The 13,396-nt window shown below is 44.4% G+C and overlaps 1 protein-coding gene across 1 annotated transcript in view; it reads right to left on the bottom strand.

Annotated features, from left to right (window-relative positions):
* ANTXR1 (ANTXR cell adhesion molecule 1) overlaps window positions 1–13,396 on the bottom strand; it is a 263,047-nt gene that overhangs the window by 52,029 nt on the left and 197,622 nt on the right. Inside the window, exon 17 of the mRNA XM_040224080.1 lies at window positions 11,092–11,172. Within this exon, the coding sequence (XP_040080014.1) occupies window positions 11,092–11,172 (81 nt within the window). The remainder of the gene's footprint in view (window positions 1–11,091; window positions 11,173–13,396) is intronic.

Raw genomic sequence — 13,396 nt, 5'->3', positions numbered from 1 at the left:
GCATCCCAAATTCCCATGTTTCTTGCATGAAGACTCTGGAGAAGGAAATGGCAACCCACTCCAGTACTCTTGCTTGGAAAATCCCACGGACGAAGGAGCTCGGTAGGCTATAGTCCATGGGGTCACAAAGAGTTGGACACGACTGAGTGACTTCACTTTTTTTTTTTTTTTTTTTTATTTGTTTGACTTCACTTTTATTTTGCATGAAGAAGAGATACCCACCCTGGAACGGCAGAAAGTGCGGGTGCATGGGAGAGGAAGAATTCGGAAGGTGTGGCTGGTTTCCTCCTCATCCTCTCCTCGGTCTACGTCTACATGCCCTGCTTGGCTGGCCTATCAGGGAAGACAGAGGCCACTGAACGGGGGAGAGCCCATCTTGGACTCTGCCACTGAGGTCACTAAGGAAGAGAGGCATATCCTGGCCACTAGGTCTTCTACTTGCTTAGGGCCCTTGCCCTCTAACAGTGAGCTCTTCAGGCTCAGCCCCTCCTGGTCTTCCATCACGAGCCCTTCAGCCTTCTTAAGTCCTTCATCCTGATCAAACAAAGAGCCTCTTTCACGTCCAGCTCTCCTCCAGCCACTGCTTGGGTTCTCCCTTCCCATTTTCCACTAAGCCTCACTCCTGCCCCCATCGGTGCACTGAATTCACGTCACTAAGACCTCCAGAACCTTCTTACTGCTGTAATTAGAGGACCGGTCAGCTTGCATCTAAATTTCCCCTACTTGATGCTGTTGACCCCAGCCTCCCCCGTGATGAACTATCTTCCCTTGGCTTCCATGACCCAAACTCTGTCACACCTGCTGTTTCTTTGGCTGGTCCTTCTTCGTTTCCCTCTTGTTCTCCTTTTTCTTTCCCTGTCCCAGCTCAAAGAATGTGACCCTGGGTGTTCAGCACTCAAGCCATTTCCCTTCTCTCTCTCCACCCTCTCTCTGGCTCTGCATCCATTCACATTGGTCTCAGCCGTCATGGTGGGGATGCTTAAGTCTCTGCCTTCTGCCCAGAACTCTCACTAGAGCAAAACTGCCTCCTGACAGGTCGGGTGATGTCACGGGGGCATCCAGGGCACACCTTCCACTCTCAGGTCCTGTAGGTGCACACCCTGAATGTATATAACTCTGAGTGAGCATTCCTGAAGTGTAATAAGCTGGTGGTACTTACACTCAATTCTGTAAGTTTAAAAGCTAAGTCCTCCTCTTCCCTCCCAAAGCTCTTCTTGCACCCTTATCCTGGTGAATGCTGTCACAGTTGGCTCAGACCAAAACCTGGAGGTCCTCCCTGACAACCCGCTCTCTCATCCTCCACACCAGCCAGTTGCCAAATCCAGGCATTCTGTTTCTTCAACATCTGCTAAATCCAGCCTCTTTCTTCCTCCCACCACTGCCTCTGGTCAGGCTGCCACCATGTCTACACTGCAGCCAGTGTGACTTTCCTGAAACACAGCGTGACCACAACTATGCCTAAAACACTTGGCAGTGATTCTCCACTGTCCCCAGAGTGGGCTCCATGACCAGCACCCCCTCCACCCCCTCCCTCCACTCCTTGCACTGTCCTCCACCAAACCCCGCTCCTCAAGTCTCCCGAAGAAGCCACAGGCCACCCCTAGATTCTTGCTCAAGATTCCTTCCCACAGAAGAGCCTCCTTCTACAACTCCGCTCTGATCTTAGCCTCAATGCCACTTCTAGAAGCCAGTTTTGATCCAAGGCTGGTGAAATGCCCTTCCTGGGTGTATTCCTTCCCTTGCCCCCAACCTCTCACATCCATTACAGAGCCATCACAATGGTGTTTGGGGCCTTGACTGTTGGTTCCTGCTTCTCAAGGGACAGGACACAGCTTATTAATTGGTGAACAACCAGCACAAACTCAGTGCTCGTCTCACAGGAAGTGTTTGATAAGTATATATTTTTTAAAAATATGTATTTAAAAAATAAATATTTTAAAAATATTAAATATTTAAATATTTTAAAAATATCCCTTTCTCACTTATACTAGTAATAAGACACTAGTATCAGTATTTTAATCTAGACTTAGCTAATCTGTATAATAACAAGAAAATAGACATTAATCTTTTAATAAAAAAGGACTATATAGAAACTCTTACATTTTGGAATATATAGGAACTTTTAGGTTTCTATATTATTCAACAAGTATCTACTGAATGCGTAAAGGATTTGAGGAATCCCAGTGTGGACTTCAAGTCTGATAGTCCTGAATTAAGCCCCAGATGTGCCCCTTCCCAGCTGTGTGTCCTAGGGAAAGTTAATAACCTCTCCCCGAGTCTCAGTTTCTGCTCTATACAATGGAGATAACAGTTCTTCCCCTTCTTGTGAATGGATTTGTGCTTCTTAGTGTGCATGTGTGCTAAGCCGCTTCAGTTGCGTCTGACTCTTTGTGACCCTATGGACTATAGCCCGCCAGGTTCCTCTGTTCATGGGATTCTCCAGGCACGAACACTGGAGTGGGTTGCCATGCCCTCCTCCAGGGTATCTTCCCAACCCAGGGAATGAACCCATGTCTCTTATATCTCCTGTCCTGGTAGGTGGGTTCTTTACCACTAGTTCCACCTGGGAAGCTGCTGTGCTTCTATCAGTTCAGTTCAGTTCAGTTGCTCAGTTGTATCTGACTCTTTGCGACTTCATGAACCACAGCACGCCAGGCCTCCCTGTCCATCACCAACTCCCGGAGTTCACCCAAACCCATGTCCATCGAGTCGGTGATGCCATCCAACCATCTCATTCTCTGTCGTCCCCTTCTCCTCCTGCCTTCAATCTTTCCCAGCATCAGGGTCTTTTCAAATGAGTCAGCTCTTCGCATCAGGTGGCCAAAGAATTGGAGTTTCAGCTTCAACATCAGTCCTTCCAATCAACACCCAGGACTGATCTTTGGGATGGACTGGTTGTATCTCCTTGCAGTCCAAGGGACTCTCAAGAGTCTTCTCCAACATCACAGTTCAAAAGCATCAATTCTTCAGCACTTAGCTTTCTTTATAGTCCAACTCTCATATCCATACATGACTACTGGAAAAACCATAGCCTTGACTAGATGGACCTTTGTTGGCAAAGTAATGTCTCTGCTTTTTAATATGCTGTCTAGGTTGGTGATAACTTTCCTTCCAAGGAGTAAAATTCTTTTAATTTCATGGCTGCAGTCACCATCTGCAGTGATTTTGGAGCCCAGAAAAATAAAGTCAGCCGCTGTTTCCACTGTTTAACCATTTATTTGCCATGAAGTGATGGGACCGGATGCCATGATCTTAGTTTTCTGAATGTTGAGCTTTAAGCCAACTTTTTCACTCTCCTCTTTCACTTTCATCAAGAGGTGTCAGGAAGCATTTAACAGGAGGCTTCCTGTGTGCTGTTTTGGATCTGTCAGGAATTCTCTGTTCCTTATTAATTCCTGAATATTCAGGAATTAAGAGGAGATGAAAGCCTCTTCTGGGGGCTGAGGAATCCAGGCATTTCCTTCGTTAGTTTTTCTATATGGTGATAAGTACCCTATTCCTTTTTATGAACCATATGGTAAAAGTGATTATTTACAACCCTCTCTCTTTCATATGGATGACCTCATGTTTCCTTGATAACTTGTAAGTTTTGATTTTATCTCTGCTGAAAATAGCTTTCTTGTAAGACAGTATAAATACCTATACAATGTTGAATAAAACACCTTTGCTCCATCAGAGCTTTGGTCCCCGTGTCTTGCTTTCTCTCTCTCTCTCTCCCTCTCTCTCTCTTTCAGGCTGATCCCTTGGAGTGGAGAGGCCCTCTGGGTTCACTTTCCTGCCCGGGCTTCTGAGACCCTCTCGAGAAGGCGCTCTGTGCCTTCACCCCATGAAGAAGTTGCCTGAGGCCTTCGTGAACAGAGAAAGCCCTGTGCCAGGGGCTTTATTGGCTTTCTGCGTAAACCAAGGAATATCAGCCTCTTTCTCTCTCCTTTACTTTCTTATCGGTTGACTCCAGACCACTAGGTTCCGGTCCATTAAAGGACCTCAACAAAGAGGCTCTTTAGTTCTTCTTTACTTTCTGCCATAAGGGTGGTGTCATCTGCATATCTGAGGTTATTGATATTTCTCCCAGCAATCTTGACTCCAGCTTCTACCATCTATAGTTAATACAATGCTTTACTCTTTCAAATCATGCACCGAACTCCAGGAAGTTAGAATTAAGTCCTATTCTAACTGACATCCCCAGTGCCCAGCCCAGGGATGGGTTCCTAGGTGGGAGCACAGTAGATGAAATTTGATGAAAGAATGTTTGAGGGAAGGTAGCCAAGATGAAGATGGAAGGAGGAGGAGGTCATGCAAGCTACATGGAGAGGGAGAAAAGAGAAAGCAAGAAACAGAGTGTACACACTTTGAGTCTGCTTATGTTGCAGGAGGCTCGTCTGCTTTCGAAGGACTGGGCTGAGGACGCTCTGCCCCTGGAGATAACCTGCCCAGATCATTCTTGCCTCTGCAACAGTAGGAAGGCATGGGGCCCACGTGACTGGCCCAGCTCCCTCGCTGGAAACAGCTGTGCAGACGGCAGCCCTGGGGAGCTCAGGGAGAGGATTTCACAACCTCCGAGGCTGCCCTTCAGAGGAGTATCATATGTTGTTTACGTACGTCTCCATCTACATGTGTGTTTCCTGGGTCTCTTCTGATTGCAATGAAGCTCAGTCTTGCAAAACAAGTTCAGAGTGTGCCTCATATTTTGTTTTTGCAGATAGTGATGGAGCGATGGAATGTACCAGCTTCCCCATGCCAGATCGGAGAGAAACTGAGAAGCTGAAAACAAAGACGACATCCATCCCTAGTGGCTCCTCCCAGAGCATGTGCAGGGGTTGGGACATTAAAGCTGGGGTAAAAATGCCTGGAGAGGGTTTAGACAGGTTGATACTTTAATTCCATCTGGGAAAGACCCAGGAGGCAGAGTTATATTTTTTCTTTTCCTTTCTCTTTACCCAAGCAGTAACAATATTGGAGCAGGAAGAATCTATGCTTATTGTCTACTGATTGTAATCATCCATTTTCCTTATGCCTATGAAACACAGGATAGAGTTTTTGAAGGGATGTTGAGAGTTGCCTTCAAATTGCTCCATGAGGGAAACAGAAGATGCTGCCCAGGACAAGAAATAGAAAATTGGATCAAATCACTGATTGTCAACCCTAGTTGCTTCTTAAAATGACCTGGGGAGCTTTTAAAACTCCTGTATCCAGACTTCATCCCAGAAAAATTAAATAGAATCTGGCACCAGGGCCTTAAAACTCCCCAGATGATTACAACATGCAACCAGATTGAAAATCACTGGATTCCGTGAACTCTGATCTCTGAAACTCCCTTACATTTCTGTCTTTGAAACTAGCAATCTAGGAACAAAACCATCTGCAGCTGGCAAGATTTCTCTGCAACTGGTTGGTATTTAATATTTAGACTTCTGCTAGAGCAGTTATTCCCCAATTAGGCTAATAGGTGTTCTGCAGAGAAACGTAGTCACTGGTGGTCAAATAAACACAGAGATGCTGACTTCAAGTCCCCAGCAATCAGGGTTAGAGGGATCCTGATGGGCATCTAATTCCATTTATCTCACTGGTTCCAAAGTGTGGTCCCTAGACCAGTAGCATCAGTACCACCTGGAAGCTTGTTAGAAATGCTAGTTTCCAGGCCCCACCCCAGACCTGCTGAGTCAGAAACTCTGACAGTGGGATCCAGCAACCTGTGTTTTAACAAAACTTCTAGGTGATTCTGTGCTCAAGTTTGAGAACTAGTGATTTGCTGCAGGAACTGTTTCCTATGTCCTGGCCCAGTGGTTTGACTGGTTTTACCCTTGTTTAGTAACATGGAGCAACCCCAGCGATGCCTGTGGAAGCCCATTTGTTGTTGAAACTCGTCTTTCAGTTTTTTAAGATGAAATACGTGTTACTGTAACTTCTACCTGTGGCTTAACTTCATTCATGTCTTCTCTGAAGTCATATTCTGTACTTTAGAGGCTTTAATGTTGCAGGGCTTCTGGTTTGATATAACATATAGCTGATAACTCCTGAGGGCACTTCTCCAAAATTTACATAAAATACCCAGGAAGATACAGAAAAGGTACCAACTCACAACACCATCAAAAACTAAAAGTGACAGAGTAGAAGTAATAGAAAATTTTTGTGAAAATTTACATCCTCTTGGATTAGAGAAGACTAAGTTTGCCACCAAAGGCAGAAATTAGAAACATTCATAGATTTAACTATAAAATTATAGGTAATGTCACACACACACACACACAAAATTAGACTTTAAGTTTCATGAAGTAAGCATCATATACTTAATGTATACCACTGGATCTTCAAAACATTTGACTAATAAATGAATGAATATGAGTTAAGCAAATGGCCATATAAAAATCAAAGCTAAAATATCTAATAAAAAGTAGGATAAAGGCATATATAGGCAATAGACAAAAGGGAAAATAGTTATTTGAAAGAAGTTTCACTTCAATAACAGAAAACACAAATTAAATTAAATTATCTGTCAAGTAGATAAGATTAATAATGTTAATCGGAGATGGAATTTTCATAGATGGCAGGCTCTTGTGTTAATTCACACAGTGTTTCAGGCAATAATGAATAATGAGCCCAACCTGGCAATTCATGTCAAAACTTTAAAATTTTGCATGCTGTTTGATTGATCGATGAAACAACTACATGTTTAATTCTAAGAAAACATTCATGAATGTGCACAATGATCTGGCAACAAGTATACAGATTACAGATAGCTTCATCTGTAAAACACTCAAAATAAACACTCTAAAAAGAGAAGGCAGGCTGAAATATAATGTCACAGTTTGCATTCAAAATCACATCATATAATGATATGAAGTGGCATGAAAAGATTATTCCTTGAATACAGGTAAGTGATTAAAAATATTAATGAAAATGAAAGTGTTAGTTACTCACTTGTGTCCAACTCTTTGCAACCTGACCCCATGGACTGTAGCCTGACAGGCTCCTCTGTCCATGGAATTCTCTAGGCAAGAATATTGGAGTGGGTTGATATTCCCTTCTCCAGGGCGTCTCCCCGACTCAGGGATCAAACCCGGGTCTCCCCCACTGCAGGCAGATTCTTTACCATCTGAGCCACCAGGGAGGCCCAGAGAGAAAATATTAATAGTTTATAAAAAGAACACTTAGCATGATGACCAAGTTAGAAAGCTCTCAGCTCCCTTTAAGTCTTCTGCCTCAGACTGAACATTCCCAATTCCTTCTGCCATTTGTCCTTGAATGGTAAAATTTTCTGAAGTCAGAGAGGCTCCCATTTAGGAAGAATTGGGGACTATCCTGGCAAATGCTCATGGGACACAGGTTCTAATTTCTAGACTTTCCTGCTAAGTCTCTGTGAATGTTCTCTACTTTGGTAAAACCCCTTTTAAAGCCTGGGTCTGGACAGCAACGTTTTGTGTTTACAGGGGTACCATGGGGACAATGAACAATTTTACCAAGGTAGGTAGAGATGATGGGAAAGACATCCCAGGCAGAGAAATTAAGACTGTGCAAAGGCACAGAGACACAAACGATTCTGGTATGTTTAGGGAGTGGGGAGAAATTCTAGGTGGCTGGAGCCTCTATGGAGTGATAGGGGAACCAGGGGGAAAAAGCAGATGAAATGACAAGGACAGCCTTTCTAAATCAAGCTAAGGATTTGGGGCTTCTTCCTAGCCGTTGAAAGACTGAAGCTTGGGATGGCATGCTGAGATCCATGCTTTCGAAAGAGCAAAGTGGTGGCTATACACTGGCAGCCAGGGGATGGTTTAAGCAGAGGTTACCAGGTGGTTGGGGCTTCCCAGGTGGCGCTAGTGGTAAAGAACCTGCCTGCCAATGCAGGAGATGTAAGAGAAACAGGTTCGATCCCTGGGTTGGGAAGGCGCCCTGGAGGAGGGCATGGCAACCCACTCCAGTATTTTTGCCTGCAGAATCCTATGGACAGAGGAGCCTGATGGGCTACAGTCCACAGAGTTGCAGAGAGCTCGACACGACTGAAGTGACTTGGCACGCAAGCACCATGTGCTTAGTGAACTTATTACATTTTAGGATCCGATGTGTTGCTGGTTTGCTACTTACGTGGCTTCTTCGGTACTTTCCCTTTGATGTTGGCTCAGGCTCTCTTGGTGGGCTCCCAAACACAATAGGACTGTGGGCCCACCCCAGGCAGAGAGAGGAAGACGGGTGGCGGCAGGCAGAAAGCACTCACATCTCCTGCTGTCATCCCGTTCATGTCTTCCCTGACCCAGGGCTTGGGCAGCTCCCGGGAAGTGGGCACCAGTCCCAGGAACGGATGTGACTCTGGGCTCAGGCCTCTCCAGCCCTCTGCTCTGCAGTGGGGGCTGGAGGCACTCTGCGTTTCCAGCAGCCTCCGAGGCTCTACTGGTGAGCCCACGTCTGTAATGCTGGGGTGGATTCATTTGGGGAAGGATAAAGCAGACAGGAACTGAGAAGGAAGAACTGCCAGGTTTCTGTGAGATCAACATGTGTTTGAAACAATTCAGAATGCAACTGAGAATGTAATTAGGTGATGTTTGTTTTTGTTTTTGTTTTAAAGGAAAAACTCAGAACCTGTGACTCTTGTTCATGAGCACATGCCTGGATGTAGTCATTTTGAGTTTATGGAAAATGTGGTCAGCCCCATAAATCAGTGCTGAGGAATTCTTACAGAGTTATCCATCGTGCAAAGAGGGCAGGTCTGTAGTGAGTCTGTCGAAGTTATGAAAACAGAACAGAATAAGCACATAAAAATAAGCTACAGTATAGTCTTCTCTTCTAGAATTCTTTCCTGAGTTGCCATAAAAGTAGCTTTGAATTTCCCTTCCTACATAATCTATGATCTTTCTTGTGTATCTCCATGTGTACAACTAGATGTCTGTGGCCATCACCATGATTACAAAGACACAGTTCTCTGCATCTACTCTCTCATGTGTCTTAAAAATTTCAGCAGGATTCCTGTAAAGAATGTCCATTTCAAAGCAGGCTGGACAATTGTACTTTGTAACACCTCTGAGAACATGGTCACAAATGTATCTTAATTCTCAGACTTTCCGTCCTTCCCATCTATCATTTTGTGTGACTGGAGAATCAAATTTCAGGGTGGGATTGTATTTCTCAAAAGCACACAGAAGGTCTTCAAATGTGAAAGACACAAACTTTTATTCAGAGTTTGTAAATAAGAGATTCAATCTAGGTGTGATTCATTAGAAGGAATTCCATACATTTTCATCTCATTTTTGTTAGATTTATCCAATCAGCCATTCGCCCTCAAACAGTTTTAGTTCTTACATCTTATCTACCATAATATTTCTCTTATCCTTCCTCTTTCCTACACTCGATTCTCTGGTTGACCCAGTTTATAAATCTGTTTCTGGCAGTGAAGAATGGAATGTTAACAAATCTGAGTGGAGATGTTTTTCAAGTACTCTGAGAAAAATGGGCTTGTTCATGGACTAGCACGTTCTATCACAAAAATAGTACTGCTGAGCCCGAGGAGTTTACCTATCCTATTGTTTTTTTTTCCTTAATCTGTTAGATGCGTTTCATGCAGGCTAAAAACTTTCTTAATTTTCCACAGAAACCATATGTATAACTTACAAGGCCAGATACCACACTGGAGTACAAAGCTGATGGCCTAGGCTCATTTCTGTTAGCTGTGTGTACTTTAAAATCTGCTCTAGCAATGTGTTCTTGTTGACTTCCAGACAAAAAACAAATTCTAGAGATCAAGAAGGTCAAGTTGGCCCAGCATTTATATGCCCTGGGTGTTTGTTTTTTTTTTTTTAACGTCATACTTGCCTGCTGTCCCTGCCACAATGTGGAGCAGGAACAGCTAGCTGGCAGCAGTCTGCTCAGGTTGTGAAACTTTAGACCAAATCCTCTCAACCACAAGCACCTGTTGACACCAGGTGCAAAGGGAGGGTGACCTGCCTAACTGACCCTCCTCTAGTGTTTTAGTAGTTGTGCCGTGTTGCAGAGTGGGCAGTGTAAAGATACAGGTATACTTGACATAATTAATAGCAATATAGTTTGAATTTCTGCATCAACCTTTCACAGACAGAAAAGCACAAGGTAAATGATCATAATAATGTTTGACTGAGCATTACTATTGAATGTGTTCAAATGTAAAGCCAAATGCTTTACAAACATTACTGTCTCCAGCCAGCCACACTGAAGTCATTATTATCAACCAGTTTACAATATGAAGAATGGAGTTCAGAGAGGTCAAGAGACTTGCTTAGAGTTTTCCAGGCAGGCAGGAAGCAAAATTCAGACCCAACTCTACCTGATTCAAAGGAGCCCCAAAGTAGACACCTTAATTTTGCTTTTGGGTTAGTGTGTCTGATTCCCAGTGCTGCAGATGAAAGATGCAGGTTGCAGGTGGTTGAGGGAGAATTTAATCCCAGGCTTTGCTTTGAAGATTTTATAAAAGAGAGACTAGCTCTTCCCAGAAGAGCTAGCAATGGCGTGATTACGGCAGAACTGAGGTTGTTTCCAGCGTTGTTATTATTCAGCTTGTCCTGTCCTCTGTTTCCTCATTTACAAAATGGGGACTAAAGCCTTTGTGGCCTCCTCCCTTGCTATCTCCTTCCAGCTGGAGACACTCTGAGCTTGGCCCTGACAGTTTCGGGACAAATCCTCACTGTGGAAGACCCTCCTGTGATCCTGGACCAGACAAACCCAACACCTGCTGGACGATGGGGGAGTTTTCCTATGGTCCCTATTCCTTGGCTCCACCTTGTGGCCCTGGCGTCCTGCTTGTCACCACTGGCCAGTGTGGCCAAGAAGCAGCAGCCCTCTCTCTGGAAGCTGCCTGAGCATCCCTGCTTTATTCACTCACTGTACCTGGAAACCCAGCAGCTCAAGTCCTAGGAAGCTAATCTAACCTGTTTTGGTCAAAATCCTTTCCAGAAAAGCAAGTCGAAACTCAAGGTCTTATAGAACCCGAAATTTGAAAACTAGTATCCGATTTGTCACAACATGAAATGATAGCTGGATTCATATATCTGGAGTTATTCCAGCTCAACAGTCAGAGGGAGAGAGAGAAAGAGAAAAAGAACACGTGTATGTGACACCGTTAATGAATCCTACCGTGTCTCCTGGCTGCGGACGCATCACGGACACACGATCGTAGCCTTTCCTTAGTAGGACCCACAAAGCATCAAGTTTTCCCTGAAATAAAACAAATGCATCAAGATTACATCTGAAACCAGACCGAGGGCCCACACTGACATGAACTTTCCACGCTTCTTCAGTCATATGAACCACACTTCACCAGCAATGCAGTTATCACAGGACGTGACTCTCTAGTTCAAAATGTGGGTTTCAGCAATGGAGAAGAGACGCATCCCAGAGAACCCTGATGCTCACGCAGGAGACACCTACCACTATAGCGCAGCCTCAGGTGTGCAGACACAGAGGAGTCATTCAGCCTGTTGCCCTCATGGCATTTCTGGGCATCTCCTCACACTGCAGGTCAAGCTTTTCAACTTGCACTAAAGTTTTTTCTTTCCACTTAGTGTCCCGAGTTTACAAACGAAATAATGAGGACAAATTCAGGAAAATGAATAGAAGCGTGGATGGGGCTAGACCAATGAAAGGGTCCTGGGGCGCAGATCCATGGCTGTCCCCACAAGAGGCTCCAGAATCCTGGGCTTGAGGGACAAATGACCAAGCATCATGGATCACCACAAATCACAGCCCCCTTTGGAGCTGTAGGTGATTGGCTGAATCTGAGAAGACCGAATCTCTGAGGGCTAAAGTTTTCATAGCACGTGGCAAAGGGAGTCTAATGTTCTAGTTCCTTAGACATGCTGAGTGAAGCTGGCTTCTGCCACTGCAAACACTAAAGACACAGGAAAAAAAGGACATTTATTTAGCTTTGCTCTTGTTATTAACCTTGGCTGGTGACTCCACCAACAGGCAGAAATCCCCTTTACTTTGTCTGATTTCCCTTCACTACCAGGAAATCTGCTCGCCTCCACCTCTAAACATGACATTTTAGCCTCTGGAACTGGTGACTATGTTCCCTTTCATGGCAAAAAAAGGACTTTGCAGATTTGATTACTGTTGAGTCTTGCTCCAAAGCCACAGGTGCGAGCCCTGTACCAAGGCCACAGAAGTGGCGCCCAGAACCAGGTCAACAAGCTAATTGACCCTTTGTTGTCAAAAGCCCCTGATCATCACTAACAGGCCTCCTGACTCCAAATTAGGCAAAGATGCCCACTCTAGTAAACACTCTATAGTGCCCCAACCAATCACCAACCTTCCAGCAGGAATTTTCTTTGTCTTGAGGCTGTAAAAATTGGCTATTAACCCACAAAAACTGTCAACTCTTCTTGGTCTGCCAGGTCAGCCCACTGTGTTTGCAGTGCCTCCTTTATCTCTGCTCTTTGTTCTTAATAAACTCACTCCCTTCTGAAATGCTGTGTCTGGAAATTCTTTTTCAACCTGCGCTCGAATTGCCCCAACAATTACGTTAAGGATCTTAGGTTGGGGACATGATCCTGGATCATCTGGATGGACCCAAGCTAACCACATGGATTTGCTTATTATTTACGTATTTCACAGGGTTCCTTAACAGAGGGAGGCAAGAGGGTCAGAGAAAGTGATGGAGAAACAGAAGCAGAGTCAGAGTGATCCTATGTGAGAAGGACTCAACCCATGGTAGCTGGCTTTGGGGAGGAAAGAGGGCCACAAACCAATAAGCGGGCAGCTTCTGGAGTCTGGAAAAGATGAGGAGATGGATTCTCTTCTAGAGCCTCCAGAAGGAGTGTAGCCCTGGCCTTGCTGTCATCTTAGCCCAATGAGACCCATTTTGGGCTTCTGACCCCCAGAGCTATAAGACAATAAATTTGTGCAGTCTTAAGCCACTTAGAGGTAATTTGTTAGAGCAACAGTAGGAAACTAATACAGCCCTTATCACTCCCGGACAAAGACCCTGTTTATTTGCTTAGTATTTGTCTCTGTCGCCTGGAATGCCAGCTCCATGAAAGCAGAGGTGGTTTTTTTAACTGCTGTATACCCAGCCCTTAGCACAGCTTCTGGTGCTCAGTAAATATGTGTTAGATGAATGAATGCATCCAGTGCTCTATGTGCTGGGCTAGGTGCTTTTCTGTGTGTCTGCTCATTTCATTCTCCCAGCAGTCCCAAAGGGTTATGGGGAAGGAATCAGAGAGGTCAACTAACTTGGCCAGAGGCACACAACTTGTAAACTGGAGAGGTGTGACTGGATGCCCCCACCAGGTCTGTCTAATTCAAAATATTAAAAAAAATTTTAATGGCATTTATTAATTTTTAAAATGAAGTATTGTTGATTTACAATGTTATATTAATTTCTACTATAAAGCAATGTGACTCAGTTATACACATATCTACATTCTTGTGGCTCAGTTGG

This window comes from Oryx dammah, unplaced genomic scaffold, assembly GCF_014754425.2.
Source record: "Oryx dammah isolate SB20612 unplaced genomic scaffold, SCBI_Odam_1.1 HiC_scaffold_25, whole genome shotgun sequence".
In the NCBI taxonomy this organism is placed as follows: Eukaryota; Metazoa; Chordata; class Mammalia; order Artiodactyla; family Bovidae; genus Oryx; species Oryx dammah.
Note: the sequence above shows the minus strand (reverse complement) of the source record. Positions and strands in the feature narration are given on the sequence as shown.